Source organism: Notothenia rossii (assembly GCF_949606895.1).
Source record: "Notothenia rossii genome assembly, chromosome: 3".
Classification (NCBI taxonomy): domain Eukaryota; kingdom Metazoa; phylum Chordata; class Actinopteri; order Perciformes; family Nototheniidae; genus Notothenia; species Notothenia rossii.
Genome location: NC_136901.1, coordinates 38201612 through 38219571, shown reverse-complemented (window position 1 = coordinate 38219571; position 17960 = coordinate 38201612). Strand labels below are relative to the sequence as shown.

The window sequence follows — 17960 nt, the reverse complement described above, 5'->3', positions numbered from 1 at the left end:
CACACACACACACACACACACACACACACACACACACACACACACACACACACACACACACACACACACACACACACACACACACACACACTTCTCTGGGCTGAGTGACAGGGCTCTGACTGAGTGACAGACTTCCACTGAAACCCTGCTGTGTATTTCATTTCACGTTGCGTTACCCCCTACCTTTGTGTTGTTGTGTGCTTCTGTTAATGCAGTAAAACACCTCCATACTTATGTTTTTAAAGAGCGTATATATTCTTCCTGTGATAAAGATTAGGACACAAACAAACGCAGATGTAGATTTGCGACTCAACTAATCCCGCTCCTTATTTGTTGGCGGTTTCGTACCGATGAATAGCAATTAAATGGAATCTGCCGAGACAAAAAGATACCAGAACAAAAGAGTAGTGACAGCTGAGAAGGAAATGTCATTATTGGACGATTTTGAAGATGTTGTCAAACCAACCCTTTGGTGGCAAAGCTGTGGGTGGGAGTTTAGATGATGCAATGAGCTGCAATACTCCAAACATCAACCATAAAAGAACATATGAGGGAAGGCAAATACGTGACATTTAATTCTGAAGAACTCACTGATAGCCATTAAATGAAATAGAGATAATGAAACATTGAGTGTGCATGTCGTAAATGCCAATATGTAGTTGAAGATTAATGTGCTGTTTAAATGAACTCAATTGAAAAACATGAGATGAAAAATTGGTGCGAGACAGCAGTCACAGTCGTTTGAAGGTTCATTCTTGACCTTGAGGTAGAAATGTGTCAATTAGAAAGTCGCCATAGAATTAGCTCTGTTGTTGAAGTGCAGCCAATGCAGTTGTGGTGGGCCTTTATTCAAAAAGGCTTCCTCAAGAAGTCAAGAAAATATAATTTATTAAAGGTCCCATGTCATGGCCATTTCTACTGATTATAATTCCATTGTTGAGGTCTACTAAAATAAATGTATATTGTGCAATGTTCCAAAACTCACATTGGTTTCTCATACAGCATCTCTGTATAGTATGTGTATTCACTCTCTGTCCTAAACGGCTTGTTGGAGCTCCTGCTTGGGACGTTGAGAGGCTCGTTGCTGCGATCCGTTCCCCGCAGCAGATCGCAGCAACGAGCCTCTCGGCGATACAGCGAGAACAAGCAAAACTCATCCTGAGCACACACAAACACTCACAGCCGAAGTAAAAACAATAAGTGTGGCTTGATATTGAGTAAGAAAAAGGTTTATAACGCTGTGAGCATGGGTCTGCGGAGAGCATTTCTCCGCGATCCCAACGTAGAAGTCGGAAAAACGTTTACCCATTTAAACAGTCGTGGTAGATACCTTGTTTGTTTTAAACATCATAAATACACAAACAACAATGAATACTTACAGGTTGTGTACCCAAATCTCCCGCTGGTCCAAACAAAGTAGGAACAGCACCGTTCTTCAGTGCCCTACGCTGTGCATATCCGGCATGAATCGCTGAAAGGTTTGGGAAGCTTTATTTCGAAAGGCTGGCAGAGGGTGTGGCCATAGCTCTGTACAACAGAAGCCAGGCAAGTTTTTCCAAACAGAAAAGGGTAATTGCTTGTTGTTACTTTAGTTTCATAACGTATCAAAGTCAAAGTCAACTTTATTGTCAATCTCAAAATATGTTTCTACACACAGAAAGATTGAAATACTGTTTCCCGCAGTCCCAAGGTACAAAAAACACACAGATTAAAATGCAAGAACTCTCAATAATTACAAAAAAAAAAAATAACCGTTTACTTCAAGTAAGCAGGATATATATAAGAACAGTCCAAACATGTCCATAGCAGCCTAAAAGTGACTGTTATGGACATGTTTGCACTCCCAGTATTCCTTCAAAGTTCCTGGTCTAAACCCCGGAAGAATTGCGAGAAACTGGAAAGCAGGTGTCCATTAACGGGCGAACCCATTTCATATCGACATTTGTATTAATCTGACATGCCATGAGATCAAAAACTCTTCAGAAACATACATTCCTTCATCTTGGTTCTTCTTCATCTTCTTCAGCTTGGTCTAGATACGGTTCTTTGATGCTCTCTTCCCTTTTAGCGCTTTAACCAGGCAGGCACCTTAAGGCACGGACACACCAGGCCGATCATTGGCGTCGGCGGGCGTCAGGCCGACGATGAGCGTCGACACGCCCTACTCAGATTGGTGTGTCCCGCACCGTCGGCTCTTTTCAGCCAGGCCGACGCCTTTTCGGCCAAATGTTGAACCGGTGGACAGTCGGCCAAAGGCAGTCGGCAAAAGAAATCACTCTGATTGGCTGTTCAGCTAGCCAATCAGTGCATGAGAAGCGAAACGAAAGTGAGGGACCCAAACAAACTATTAAGAAGGCAAATCTGAGATTTCATTTAACTCCAGCTCTCGACGCAGGTTCAGGAAAGCCCCATGAGCTTCTCGCTGTAGAGTGAACATGGAACACGCTATTTGTTGTTTGTTTACATCACGCAGTCTGTTCTTCTTCTCTCGGTTATCACGCAGTCTTTCTTCCGGTTGTTTCCTCTTTTGAATGACGAATACACACTACCGCCCCCTGCTGGTAAGGAGAGTTATTGCAGCTCACGCATGCACAGTTCGTACGTGCTTCTTAGCCGTCGGCTGAACTCTTTGCGGTGTGTTCCAGTGCGACACATGGCCAGGACACAGAGACGTGAGGCGACGCAACCGTCGGGGTCAGTTCTTTGTTGTTGGCTTGGTGTGTCCGTGCCTTAAAATGCCAAAAGTGTCTCCTCTTTTTAAAGGCTTTTTTATTAAGAGACCCTGAATCTAATAATGTTATTTCCTCATGATTTTCATTGTTGCTTCTTGTCCTATGTTTAAGTAAGAGAGAGCTAACATTTTCTGTGTTCTTTGGACTCATCCAAACTTTTCCCGCTCCCATTCCCTCTATAACCCTCTGAGGAAAACCTGAAGAGAAGGAGGAAGCAAACACAAACATTTAACTCTGGTTAAAAATGGATGAGGGGCTTCTAAATATTGCCAAGATGGGTGACATGCCATGAGATAAAAAAAAACTCTTGGTGCATCTTCATCTTCTTAAAGCTTGGTCTAGATACCGTGTGTGTGTGTGTGTGTGTCTGTCTGTCTGTCTGTCTGTCTGTCTGTCTGTCTGTCTGTCTGTCTGTCTGTCTGTCTGTCTGTCTGTCTGTCTGTCTGTCTGTCTGTCTGTCTGTCTGTCTGTCTGTCTGTCTGTCTGTCTGTCTGTCTGTGTGTGTGTGTGTGTGTGTGTGTGTGTGTGTGTGTGTGTGTGTGTGTTTGGTTTCTATGCATTTAGGCCCTCAGCCAAACAGCTTGATAACGGCCCTCAGGAAGACCCTTCAGCGCTGTGGGGCATCTTTCTTGGCGCCTGATTGGTGGGAGTGGATCCTGCAGAGAGACTTTAGGGTCAAGACCAGTGGAGGGGCAATCAGAAGGGTCTTCATGGTCAGAGACCTCCAGCAAGCCAATTTAAGTGAAGGATGGAGGGAGGAGTGATGGATACTCAGAGGGAAGGGGAAGATGAATGGTGGACAGCGGAGATGAAATAAGGAGAAGGAGCGATGGAGTACATAATGAAGAAGGATGAAGAAATAGAGGGGGAGACTAAGCAAGGCTGATGGGGATGAAGATAAAATGCAACCTGCCTAAAGTCTAGAGTCTGAAGTTCAGCTGAATTTTTTATGTAGCCTTGTATGGCAAGTCGAGATGAAGAAGGAGAAATATAAATCTGGTAAACTCGCCTTTTCTCTTACATAGACTGAAAGCCACACGCTCAGTCACTTTATCATCAGACTTTACAACGAGTACTCCCCAACGTCGATGTGTAATGATATTTAAGAGTTCCATTTTAAAAGAAAATGACACTTCATCTTGAAGGAGGACAGGAACATGTGTGCCAAATGTCATGGCAAACCCTCCAATATCTGTTTGGTAATTTACTAAAACAACAAAATGTCAACCTCATGATGGTGAGAGAGGAAAAGTCAGGAGATATAACGTAGTCTTTAGGGATTATTGACTGAGAACAAATAATAAAATGGTATACCAAGGCAGATGTTTAGATATTTAATAGACAGTGAAATGTTCCACCTCCTCACGGCACAATACACATCATCAGGAAACCATGAATTTCTAACGACTAGTCCTCCCCAAGTAAACAGATGTTAATGATTAAATTATCTGAGACTCTCCTTTTAAAAGATCATTAAAAGTCATTACAAAACATATTGAGACTTGAACATGTGTGTCAAATGTCAAGGGGGTCTGTCATAGGGGAACCATGAATTTTTTTATCAAATGTTGTAGTAATTTGCCCAGAAATGTCAACCTTTGGGGACAAACCAGTGGACTGAACAATCGACAGTCAAACAGAACCTCATTAGGCACTTTCACCGGAGTACTTTTTCCAAGTATTGTTCCGGTATAGTTCCGAAAATGTGCGTTCACACCAAAAAAATCCGAAACTAGAACTTAGTTCATGAGAACCTTTTCACCCCTTTTTCAGTCCCTGCTAGAGATCAGGTACTTTCATGCAGGGCCGGCCCGTAGCACTGGCGTTATAGATTTTCGCCTAGGGCGCCAGATCTGGGGAGGGGCTGCGCTGGTAGAAAAACATTTTTGACCGTTGGTGTTCATCCTAATTTTCGGCCTTGATGTAACAACATTCATAATTAAGAAAATGTAACACCCTTTTTTGACCCCGGTTACACTTTTCATTTGCCCTGTACGATGGGCGCTGTAAGTGATGAAAATGGGGGATGTTGGCTTATCTGGCGCCCGCAGCTCACAGCCAAAGTGCGAGTAAGCTTGGGAGCGAATGAGGGAGAGAGGGAGGGTGCACCGGTACCTGACCGATACCGGCGCTGTTGTTATTAGAATCTGGTGCTAGCTGCTCTGACGGATATTAGAAGAAGAAGTTTCTACAATAATATGGAGGGAGAGTCCTCTCCAGTCAGACTGAGAGGCTGATGACTACAGCTCAGTGAAGTAAAGGACTCTGAGTGTTTAGATAGTTCACTTTAGTCTAAGTTATCTCAGTGGGTCTTAAACGGTTTGGTCACAATTTATGTAAACAAATATTTCCAAGGCACTCCTTTATAATTATTGGGATAAAACAGGTTTGAAATCATTTCAATGTATACTATAGGACAGTAAACCAAAAATATTGTTTTAAACTGGAGAGATTTAAAAAAATGCACAAATAAATAAATGTTAATAGGTCAAATAAGATATGAATGAACAACAAAAATAAAATAAGTTACATTTATTTGTTATTGGCTATGGTAGGTTATTGGTTATGTTCACATACTTATTTGATTTATAAAATGTAAACCAATCTTTTTCATATGGGTGTTTAGAGTTGTACCCCCTAGATCTAGTAATAATTCTGCTTAAAGTGTACCAGATTGAAGCATTTTACTTCAAAGGTCACATGTCATGGCCATTTCCACTGATCATAATTCCATTGTTGAGGTATACTAAAATAGAAAAATACTGTGCAATTTTCCAAACTCACATTGGTTTCGCATACAGCATCTCTGTAAAGTATGTGTATTCAGCAGTATTCACTTTCTCCACTAAACGGCTCACTGCAGCTCCTCCCCCCACCCCCCCCCCCCTCCGTGATTTCCTTGTTTAGCGATACACAGCCAAACTCAACCTGAACACACACAAAGTCACAGCCGAAATAAAAACAATAAGTGTGGCTTGATATTGAGTAAGAAAAAGGTTTATAGGTTGATAAACGCTGTGAGAATGGGTCTGCAGAGAGAATTTCGCGCAATCCCAACTGTCTTTTATCAGTCTGCAGCACGGAGCAGTGCCTGCACTGAGTGTGTGTGTGTGGATTGGTCAATATGGACCAATCAGCGCGGGCTTAACGTAACGGCTCCGCGGACGTAACGTAACGGCTCCACGGATTGGCCCATTTAGTTCCGGGTACATGCTTTCGTAAGCACGTACCCGGAAGAATCAAATGGATGATGACGTCATGATGACGTTTCACCAACGAGGCGTTTTGGGGAGGTATTTTCTGTTTTAGAGTTTTACTCGCTACAGGGTGTACTTTGAGGGTTTTGACTCTGCACACCGTTTACATGCAGAAAAACCTTCATAACACACAAGGGGACGGGTAATAACCGGAAAAGCATGACATGTGACCTTTAAAATGTTAAAACAATCTTCCCGGGGGGGCATACCTCCGGACCCCACTAGAGGATGTGACGTCCACCCCCCATTCTATTGTGTATTCCTTGGATACTATATTGATCTTTATCTTTTCTATTGTACGATTCTCTGGCTGGGGCGCCAACTCAAATCTCGCCTAGGGCTGCAAATTGTCTAGAGCCGGCCCTGCTTTCATGAGAGAAAAAGGTTCCCATTTCTGATTGGCTGTGCGGATTGCAAACCACACCCCGTTAAACTCTGAAACATTTTGAGAAGCCGCCATTGTATTTGCTGGCATTAGCATTATTAGCATCATTAGCATTATCATTAGCCCCGTGCACCAACGGAGAGAGACTAACTTATGGCAACACAAAATAAAACATGGGAGCGGTGGAGATGAGGAGGCAGGGGCGGACTGGGACTAAAATTCAGCCCTGGAAACTGACCCAGTCCGGCCACATGAAATGTCAAATGTTAGAAATCCGCTGTTTATTATTTAAAGTTTTACGTCCGATTCGCTCCTTTTTTCCTCTCTGTACACAGCTCCAGTTTGGGCATTGGCCTGTCATCAGATTTCATTCATTAGTTGCTGCTGTAGCGGAAGTTTAGTAAAATTATTTTTGATGAAATACTCCAGATCTCCACCCTCCATAATTGCACTTTCTTCAGTTGCTTGCTACTTGTTAAAGGCCATGTAATGCATCTAACACAGGTGTTTTTTAACATGTAGTTTAGATATCACCAGAATAAAAATAAATAAAAATGTTTAAAGTTTCGTCATAATTAAATGACATATACGTTAAAAACCGATGTTGGTTCCGAAGTTTGCCGAGTACGCCCCCGATCACTCCCGAACGAGCGGTGACGTCACACGTGGCAAACATTGCCATTTGATCAAATCAGTCCAAATGGCAAGCAACGCGATAACTTCAGACAGCGACAGCGACAGCGATCATTCAAGCTCAGATTCGGTGGGTTATCTGGATTCAGTTACAGAAGTAGAGAGTGAACCAGCTAGCCTTTCACTTCAAGGCATCTTGCCTTATAAGTACGAGCCTCCTGCCCAGCAATCGAACAACGAGGCAGAAACTTTTGAAAGAGAAGCGGATTCCGCAGCCGGCGAGACTCGAGTCGGCAATACTGAATGGTAAATTCTGTTTTATTTAATTTGACCTGCACTAAATGTCGATCTTAATTTGTCATCTGTTCCTCACACGTCCGGCAGATATTGTTTTGTTTTTTAATGTTATGTACAATATTCAGGTGTACATGTCAATGCTGTGAAAGCATGCCCACTGCAGATGAATGTGTATGCTGCAGAGAGATCTGGCAGGTGATGGAACAAATAGACAGTTTGCAACCTACTGACCAGATAGCAGAGTCCTGCATCGGGTCGGGTATCCGCGGGTACCCGACGGGTGACCCGCAAAAAAGGTGATTTGCGGGTGGTATTTTTTCAAACGCTTTTTTCCGGGTTCGCTTCTGGGTAAAACAAAGATGATGCGGGTCCGGTTGCGGGTGTTGCATAATAAATATATTTAAACAATAATAATTTAGTTTAATGTTTAAATCCTCAGACCTCTCCTCCGCGGTACCGAGCATAATCATAACCTCTGCAGTGCATCTATCTGCTGCTGAGCGCACCACATTCTGAATGGCTGAGGTGAAGCTCTCTATAGCGGAGAATACAGCATTTTCAATAACTCTTCCTCAAGAGCGAAATCCAACGTCTGGGAGGCTTTTGGTGTCATCCTAGATGGAGAAAATAACCAACATCCCAGGCTTTTTGAGCCAAATATGCAACTGCGTGTGTTAATAATTGCACGTTGTCACTGCTTATATATATGCGGGTTCGGGTCGGGTTGCGGATCATGTGCCGGCGGGTCGGGTCGGGTTGCGGAACTAATTGGCAATATGTGCGGGTAGCGGGGCAGGTTCGGTACTGCACGTCACGGGTGCGGGGTGGGAGCGGGTCTTGAAAATCAGACCCGTGCAGGACTCTGCCAGATAGAAGACACCGACGAGAACCCAAGGTGCATTATTAGCCACCCAGGCTTTAGAGAAGGCTGTCTCAGTGTTTGGACACTGAAAATAGCGTATCTTCAATACAAACAACAACACAGAGCAGTTGATGGCCCACTACACCAGTAAGTAAATATTGATTGACCCAACTGCCTATTGCAGCTTTGCTTTCATATAATACTTTTAGTCGCTACAGATATGGTACACTTTTAAAGATACCATTAAACTCTTTCAAGCAGTCAAAAACAGCTTGGCTTTTATTTTTTCTGTGTATGCAAGTTCAATGTATGCTTGGGAAAAGAAACAACTACACATGTGAGGAAATATATAAGAGGTCTATGATTCTGTCAAGCAGTCATGTATAACCTCATATTTATTTTGTACAAGTAAAATACAAATATCATGTTATAAGCCAATTTGTAACAATTGCTACATAATAGTAGGCTACTACATAACATTTTATTTTTCTCCAAATATATTTATAATCTGTATACTTTTTTTTCATTAGGAAGTATCGATATACAGCTTATCGACAGTTTGTACGTTGGTGCTGGGGTGTACTCGGCCCAAAAATCAGAGTCCCGCTGCCTGCATGTGCTGTAACCGAGATACGGAAGACTTTCCCTGAACCGGGAGGCCGCTATAAGGGATTTCAATGGCCAAATCTGTAATTTGACATAAGTCATGCAGCTGAACTGGTTAAAATGGTTTCGCATGATGTAAATAATTTACAAAGTACATCATTTACAATATTATTTTTCCAAAGAAACATGTAAATATAACAACATTTTCCAAATCGCAAATTTGTAAGATTGTATTAATTTACTGTTTGATAAATAAAAAAGGGTTCTTTTGTTAATTTTTCACTTGTAACATTTTATCTTTATTGCAGTGTACATTAGTCTATTTTGGTATATGTGCGAGCCCACAAATAATTACAAGTGGTAAAAATAATAAAGATATTCAGACGTAATTCATTTTTGGCCTTACTTATTTCACTTCAACTTTTATATATTTCAGTCACTAGGCAAGTTCACTGTACTCTGGTGACATTTGGCTCAAGCTGGCATAACACCTGTAGTAGGCTAACTTAATTCTGACCCGAGTTTTGTGCACAATCTTCCAGCACCCATGATCAATGTTTATAGCAATCAGGAAACATTCACAGGTCACAACTACACATCGCTTCCCCATCATGAATTGTTAGATAAAAAAAGTTTAGCGAGGTCCGGTTACACATATGTTGAGCGAAAATAGCGGAAGGATACAAAACAAACAATCCAGACGAGGCTGGTGTTTGCCACGTGTGACGTCACACAGCTGGGTTAATGGCTGGCAAGCTTTTCGCTACCGGAGCGGAATAACACGGGAAAGTGGCACACATTTCATGTTATTTGGGGGGTATTTATGGAAAGAATCATTGATGTTGATATGTCAAATGAAACAGTGGAAAGTGATGAAGCGATTTATTAACACAGAATAACATTTATTTTGGACATTACATGGACTTTAAGGGCGGTGATGACAGTTACAGTACGAACTGATGTTGATGCGATTTGATTGGATTGTGAGGCATGACATGAGCCTCATCTGATTGGTCAATCCCTCCATTTTTTTTCACCAAGGGAAGCCAATTTCGGCTAGCCTCCTCTCGCAACAGAGAGTGCAATCTACTGTTTCACCATAACATCTAGAGGGGCGCTGTTTCACTCTTTGTAAAATACTCAATGAGCATGGGGGAGAGATGGGCCGGCAGAATAATTACAGAAACTAAACAAAGTGTTTTTATTTATTTATTAAAATGATAACTACAATCCAAAAAAACAGGGGAAGCCTGGCTTCCCTTGGCCTTCAGGAGAAAACTCCACTGAGTTCAAGGGATAATTCTCACCCACCTCTTGCTCTTGCCCTGCACTTGTATACGTGCCAGCTGAGATGGTTCTTCCACCAGCTTAACTCTGTCCCTCATCATGAACGCAGGAGGCTGGCTCTATATCTGAACTCGCGCCCTCATCATTCTCTTCATCATCTTGCACTTGTTCTAAGCTGCTGCTGATAGTGCTTGTAGCAGCGCTGCTGCCAAAAAGGTCTGTGAATTTGCGACATTTATATGCTTCACCTGCGAGTGACTTCACCTTTTTTTCTATTGCCTTCTCAGCCCCACCTCTTTCTTTTCGTTTTCTTTGATTTTTATCCATGTTTTTTCATTCTCCCTGTCTGCCGCGGCGTCTAATCCCTTCTCTTCGTGTGGCCGGTCTTTTTTCTTCTTCGTGTGTGATTATTTGACAGATAAGAACCACACAACTGCATTAGCGGCCGCTGTCGCCCTCTGTCGGCCGTCAGCGCAACTTCACTGATGACGTTAAACACGTTTTTTTTTTTAAAGGGCTGGCCTGCCGTCAACGGCCCTTGACGACCGGCTGTTCTGTGGTTCTCCAGATTTTACAGATGGCCAGTCCGCCCCTGTGAGGAGGTGTCGGCGTTCTGGCGATTTACTCGGAAGGCTTCAGTAGAAGCTGCTGGGAGTCCCAGCAGCTTCTACTGAAGCCCTCCGGGGACTTCCGGCCGGGGACTTCGGGTGGCAGTATACGCCGTGAAGTTGTTTGCGGCCTGCCAGTAAACCCAAAGCAGAAGAAGACGAAGTGGTGTCAGCGGCTTCATTTGCCTAATCCACCCTCAGGGACTTATTCCGGTGTGAATGCAATTTCTACTTAGTTCATCAGAACTAAAGAGTTCTGATGAATTAAGTACTGGGAACTAAGTACGGCAAAGTACTTGATGTGAAAGCGCCTAATGCCATCAAAGGGGCCATACTGCTAGCATAGTTTTAAAGAGCCTTTTTTGATTTACTGTAGACGATGTGAAGCTGGATATCTGTAACAACAGCTCAACCATTAAAGGTCAGTTTCCTTTCTCAATGTTGGAGATATTACCTTCGAATGAGTTGCGTGTGTGGTCATTAATGAACAGTGAACGTCATCAAAAACACATACATGGTATTTCACATCGATTTTTTTTCTTACTAGCCATGATTCATGTTACATTACATTACATTACATTTAGCTGACGCTTTTATCCAAAGCAACTTACAATAAGTACATTCGACCAGGAAGATACAAACTTGAAGAAGTACAGTGTTTCCCACAGATCTGAAATATACTTGGGGGGGAAGGTGCCAGGGGGGGGGCTGCGAGCGGTGTGAGCGGACCGCGGGGCGGGCTTTGTGACGTGCAACACATGTGACAAACAACAAGTTTTAACAACAGGTTTATTCATTAACTTTACATTACTGTATGGCAATATTCATTTTGTACAAAGATGGCACTGTTTGTCAGAGCACTTAATCCGTCTGGGTTTGTTGAAGAACAGCTCCAACGCCTGTGTGTATGAGAACGCCTCATCCCATCCCGCTGGTCCACTGACTGCTATCCGCATACATGCAGCCAGGTGCTCCCCTTTCAGTCGGTTTCTCATGTCAGTTTTCATCTGTAAAACAGACAGTTTGTTTTAAATGAACTATACAGAATGACATGCAAGACACGTACCCTGTTCATCGTAGAAAAATCCCTCTCGCAGTTTACACTGGAGACAGGGATGACCAACCCCGCTGAAGAGAGAAGGCTGAGGTTTGGGTATATTTCTGCCCATTCGTCCTTCTCACTGGCCAGGAGCTGCATGATCTCAGCTTGTGTCTTGTCCTTCAGAGATTAGCCAAGGCAGGGCAAATGAGTATACAGTATAATTGAAACATTTACAGATGTCAAAACAAGCAATTCTAACCGTCAAGTTCATATTAATTTAGGTATTTACCAACCTTAAATGTTCCTTCAAGAACATGCTGCTTGTAGGAGGTCCACTCTTGGATAACTGTGGCATCCTGCCCTGGGATGAATTTGTTGGCAAGGGTCTGCAACATTGAAATGTTGGTTACATCATTGGAGGTAACTGCCTTTGGACCCAGGACACTGAAGGCCCCCAGCACTTCAATATGCTGGAACCTGCTCTCAATGTTGCTCTCCAGGCTGCAGATGTAAGGTTTGAGGACCTGGAATGATATTATAAATTTTTCAGTTCAAGGAAAATAAATATTGGAATGTAAAAGTAAGAAGGGATGTATTTACATCTCTGACAAATCTGGCCCACATATCTTCCCGGGGGCGCTCCCCTCCTGATCCTCTCCTCCTCTCCGGCAATGCTAAACGCCCCAAGTCCACCTGGGTTGTCCAAGTCTTGGTGTAGGCGAGCAAGGAACGTTCCGGGGAGTGGGGTCTCGCCTGCCTCCAGAATTCTCCTCAGAGTAACAAGTGTGACTGGCACCTAAATGTGGAAAAAGACAACAATATAATAGGATGGATAATGCAAATAACTGGGAGCATCAAATGCATTTCTTTGTAATCTACCTACTCCTTTATGTGGAGAAAGTTCACATCAGCTCTCTGAAACACCTTAGACAGCATTGCAATGTGGGGCAGCACATCTGCCTGAAGGTAGAGGGCAGCCACAAAGCGGTATGTGGCACAGACATTATAGACCTTTGGCCACTGGGCACTTCCTTGTGGTTGCTTCTTCCGCCAGAGCAGCCAGCACAGCTGTAAGGTTCCTCTGGAGGTTTTGAACGGCTAGGTGCTGCGATAGCCACCTTGTATCTTTCACCTCCTAACAACAAGTAGAAACACTGGTAAGTAAAATATATGTAAATAATATGACACCACAATAGTATTATGAAAATAGGTGAAAACACACCTTGACTTTCAAGTCGTTCAGACCAAGAGTGGTAGCGGCAGCACTCAGTGTGGCTGACCTATTTGCACTATTTCGGAAGAATAGGTGCAGTCCCTGCAGGTGGTTCCTGAAGTTTGCCATATACCTGACAGCATTTGAGGCATCTTTGCATGCCAGTGCTAGTCTGTGAGCAGCACACGCTACAGAAACCAGCTTTGGAAAACTGTCTGTGAGCTGCTTTGCCACTCCATTCAGACGGCCTAAGTTTAAGAATTAAATGCAGTGTTGAGGGCGTCATTTCGTTTCCTTTAATAACAGCTGACAATACACATTTCACACAATCCATTAGATTTAACCATAAACTCCATACCCGTCATCACTGCTGCACCGTCTGTCCCGAGTCCGTAGAGCCTGTCTACCGGGAGATCCTTCTTCTGTAGTACACTCTTGATGGCAGCAACAACGCTGTCAGCTTTCCCATCTTCCAGAGTTACCAGGTCAAGGAAGTGGTTGAAAACATAACCCTCTTTATCCAGGTGTCTAAAATAAAAATGTATAGGTTTTCACACATATTAATAAATATTAAGTTTAACTAGGCCTACATCTTTATTTAAATGCACATCATACCTTTAAAAAATACCCCACCTAACATGTAAATCCAGCTGGCGGTTTACAGATACATCTGTGGTTTCATCAACCTCTAGACCTGATTGCTTGAGATGACCTTATCTCTTCCAAAATAGGCGACTCTACTATCTCTGCAAGGATCTCCAGCATTTCATCCACTATTCTGTGTGATTGATAATTGTTTCTTTGATCCACCTGAGAAAAAGACATCATTTAACATTTAGCTGGTCAAAGTTCTTAGTTTCACAAGCATCATTTTGTACTAGGTTTACCTTCAGATTTTCAAAGTAATCACAACCCAAAAGCTGAGCTAAACTTAAGAGCTTAGGGTAGTGGGTGTGGTGAGCCATCTCATTCTTTACTAGCCAGTAAAGACATTTGAATCCACCTATGACGGCCTCATGCTCCATAATAACTGTGGGCTCAAAAGCCTGCATCACTGAGTAGCCTAGACCAAGGGCAAAGACATCATTCATTATATGAGCCAAACATGGTTGATAGGTTGTAGAAATTAGCTTTACATAAAAAAATGATATACCTGATGCAAGTGAGACCTGATGCTTTACACTATATTGATGAGGCTCTGAGGAGATGTGGCGCTCGATATAATCCTTGCGGAAAACAAGAATCCCAACTTCTATGAAAGCCCATTTTAAGGGGCCTTTCTTTATTGGAGGCTTGTGTTGCCTGCAGATTCGGCATAACATTCCTTTTTAAAAAGAAAAACGTGTTAATTCTTACAAAAAATAAGTTTTATTACAAATATGAACTTGCAAATGCCATTCATACCATGCTGGGTGAGGTAGAGCTAATTCTTGAACTGTGGCATTTTGAGCCAATCAGGGTTCCATCCTGAGTGGCGATGCTTGGAATCTGAAAATAATGCATTGGTATTACTGCATTTAAATGGTAGAGTTCTCCTTGCTATTATACTGTGTCTGTGTCTGTGTCTGTGATGCTTGGAACTGTGCTGCTTGTTCACCTGCACCTGCTTGTACCACACTGGGACCTGCTGCTGCTTGTATCACACTGGGACCTGCACCTGCTTCTACACTGGGACCTGCTGCTGCTTCTACCACACTGGGACCTGCTGCCTCTCCCTCAGTACTCTGACTAGTTGTGCCAGCATCTTCACTGACCACCGGCTAGAATTGAAAACAAGCTTGAATCTAGTTTGGTCTCTGCAATGCAACTCACTGTTGACTGCAATTGTATAATTTCAGGTCAAATGAACCGACATATATCATTATTGAGACTTATGCATTTATTATTGCCATTGCAAGCAAAATGCTAACATTGGCTAAGTTACCTGTGGTCTCTCCTCCTCTCCTCGTCTCTCCTCCTCATCCTCACGCCGTATTCTCTTAAAATATTTTTGAATACTCATATCTGAGGAGTAATGCAGGGGAAATTAACAGTCTAACCTTAGCTAAAGTTAATCTGTGTCCTTCTAACTGGCATAGCCCGAAGAGAAAACAAATTATAATCTTTTTTATATTTAATTTAGCACACGTAACTTGCACGCAGCAAAGTTGGCCTGGTTACGTTAAATACACTCTTAGTTGCCACTAACTTCAAATAATTCGAATCTCCTACCAAAGTCAGAAAACAGCAACACAATAAGGAGAAAATAGTTACTTTACCTTAGTGTCCGCGTCTTCTAAATTAACGTCGTCTTCTCCGTTTTTCGTTTCCCTCCACGCGATGGCAGCACGAACACGAGGTGTCGAGCGAGGGATCATACACTAGTTAATCGATCGCAGAGCGAACAGGGGGGGATTATTGTCCCCTAGTTAATCAACCGCAGAGCGAACAGGCACAGGAGACGTAGAGCGAGGGCTCATTGTCCATTAGTTAATCACTCGCAGATGGCGTCGCTCGCGGACGGATACATTTTTTTTTAAAAAGGTCCGAAATATACTTGGGCGGGCCTTAATATACCTGGGCGGCCCGCCCAAGTATTAACATTGTGTGGGAAACACTGAAGTACATCAGGTTTCATAGAGCCAAACATTTCAAGTGCTACTCAACTGGCTCTAGATAAGCCAGTCCTTTATTAGTATATTTGCTTTGTTAGTAATTCTATCGCTCGAAGTGGAGTCGAAAGAGATGAGTTTTCAGTCTGAAGAAGATGTGTAAGCTTTCTGCTTTCCTGATTTCAATGGGGAGCTCATTCCACCATTTTGGAGCCAGGATAGCAAACCCACAAGTTTTTGCTGATGGGAACTTGGGTCCCCCTCGCAGTGCGGGTGCAGCGAGCTGTTTGGCTGATGCAGAGCGGAGTGCATGTGCTGGGGTGTACAGTTTAACCATGTCCTGGATGTAAGAAGGGCCAGATCCATTCACAGCATGGTACGCAAGTACCAGTGTCTTGAAGTGGATTCTAGCAGTTACTGGAAGCCAGTGAAGGGAGCGGAGGAGCAGCGTGGTGTGGGAACATGTTGGAAGGTTGAAGACCAGACGAGCCGCTGCATTCTGGATGAGCTGCAGAGGTCGGATGGCACATGCAGGTAGACCAGCCAGGAGGGAGTTGCAGTAGTCTAGGCATGAGATGACGAGAGCCTGGACCAGAACCTGTGTTGCTTTCTGGGTCAGGAGGGGACGTATCCTCCTGATGTTGTAAAGAGTGTATCTGCAGCAGCGGGTTGTAGCAGCGATGTTTGCAGTGTAATGTGCATTGATCTAATGTTCTCTTTGTATTGGCACATCCAGGCTTCCTTACATTTCTACTTCTGCCTGTGTGCTAGTTTCAATCTGTAGCCCTGAAGCTTTGGCAAAAACTACAATACATAATAAATTGCTGTTCGTCTTGACATGCTTGTTGGGTGTTTTAGGCCCCGTCCACACGGAGACGAAACGGTGACGAAAACGAACCGAATTCGAAATCCAAAAAGTCTTCCGTCCACACGGAATCGGCTCAAGTAACGTTTCCATCCACACGAGACCGCTTGACCCGCTGTAATGCATATGCCGGGCCTGTAAGTGGCGCTGTACTCCCGCCACAAAATACACCAAAAGCAGCGAATAAGAACGATGACGATTACACGGAGCTGCAAGCGTTTCGTCCTCAGACCTACCCACTTTGGGAGCCGTAATCAAAGGGTATCGGGTTCGGGCTCCGAATCCGCGTTTCAACCGTCTATACGATAGAGAACGTTCGCGGATTCAACTGATATCGTCTCCGTGTGGATGGGGCCTTAGCCTCGTTCTGCTTTCTCTCATTGACAGACAGTGATAGTACATAGGACTACGTCGATGAACTAAATGATTACATCCTATATACAGTATGTACAATTATTTAATATATCAGCAGCAAAGACTCCTACTACACAGTTCTGCACAAAGAAACTCGTCAGCGCGTGTTTCAAAACCTTGACCTTCTCTAGCAGGATTTAGGACTTTAATGCTTCATACGTTTCAACATTTTTAGAGAATTGTAGACTTTTACCCTCCAGACACCTCTTGTTCTGTCTTCTATAGAAAGCACAAACAAGGCAGGTGGAGGGCAAAGGATGAAAGTGGTGGAGGTTGAAGAGAAAGAGGGTAGTGGGGGGTTGGAGATATAAATATCCAGAGCAAGATGTGTGTCACCCCCCCTCCAGTGTCTGCTTTTCACTTCTTCTTCTTCTTCTTCTTCTTCTTCTTCTTCTTCTTCTTCTTCTTCTTCTTCTTCTTCTTCTTCTTCTTCTTCTTCTTCTTCTTCTTCTCTTCAAATGAACTGGGAGGCATGAGGAGAGAAGGAGGAAAGGAGGGAGAGAAGTAAGGAGGGAGAAACTAGGATGGATGGAGGATGTGTCGCTGCCCACTCAAGCTCAAAGAGCACCTTGACAGCTTTCCTCACAGAAAGACAAGTCATGTAATCTTATTCTTCTTCTTCTCTCTTCCTTTCTGTGCATTCTCTCATTTACATTTTCATTTCCTGTCAATGTATTTCTTCCATATCCCCTTGAGGCTCCTTTTCCTTTATCATATCCTCACTCAAGAATCTAACCAGGAAATGGTAAAGATAATTAATCACATAATTATTCATCGTCGTTCTAAGATGCCACAATTTGACAGTTTTCCTAAAACAAATCTACAAATTTAAATCATGCAACCTACTGTATATATTTTTTAACTTAGTTCTTACCTTTACCCATTACATATCTTAGTTCTACCTCCATATATATTCACGAAAGAAAACAATCTCACCACAAGGGCCAATAAGGAAAACAAGGTGAAGGATTAAGGACACAAAGTGCTTAGTAAAAACTGTAATTCCATTAAAACTGGGTAAAAACAGCCAATAAAGATTATGGGATATCATAAAAAGCTCAGAAACAGCCAATGAATGGGCCTTTTTTCTCCAGTACTTGTTATACATTTTAAAATACTTGCTAATATTTCTTAATTTCACTCAGATGCTTGGTGTTCACACATATTG

General features: G+C 43.0%; 2 protein-coding genes across 14 annotated transcripts in view; one reads left to right on the top strand and one right to left on the bottom strand.

Moving 5' to 3' along the window:
* The window catches only part of htr2cl1 (5-hydroxytryptamine (serotonin) receptor 2C, G protein-coupled-like 1), a 181408-nt gene that overhangs the window by 101263 nt on the left and 62185 nt on the right, over positions 1 to 17960 (top strand). The window lies entirely within an intron of this gene.
* LOC307031275 (uncharacterized protein) lies at positions 11354 to 15435 on the bottom strand. 12 transcript variants are annotated; one of them, XR_013805901.1, is made up of 11 exons: positions 15181 to 15256; positions 14847 to 14926; positions 14520 to 14682; positions 14327 to 14410; positions 13556 to 13732; positions 13281 to 13450; positions 12932 to 13170; positions 12593 to 12844; positions 12310 to 12505; positions 12003 to 12233; positions 11355 to 11886 (listed from the first exon to the last, which is right to left on the bottom strand). XR_013805901.1 is itself a non-coding variant. In XM_079668228.1 (10 exons), the coding sequence occupies exons 7-10, from the start codon at positions 12331 to 12333 to the stop codon at positions 11671 to 11673; spliced, it is 354 nt and encodes a 117-aa protein (XP_079524354.1). In that variant the 5' UTR covers positions 12334 to 12505; positions 12593 to 12844; positions 12932 to 13170; positions 13281 to 13450; positions 13556 to 13732; positions 13900 to 13985; positions 14076 to 14224; the 3' UTR covers positions 11354 to 11670. The 12 variants fall into 12 exon arrangements, 1 of the variants encoding a protein (XP_079524354.1); XR_013805903.1 differs by having other exon boundaries at positions 11354 to 11886; positions 14520 to 14926; positions 15181 to 15228; XM_079668228.1 differs by lacking the exons at positions 14327 to 14410; positions 14520 to 14682; positions 14847 to 14926; positions 15181 to 15256 and adding exons at positions 13900 to 13985; positions 14076 to 14224 and having other exon boundaries at positions 11354 to 11674; positions 11792 to 11886.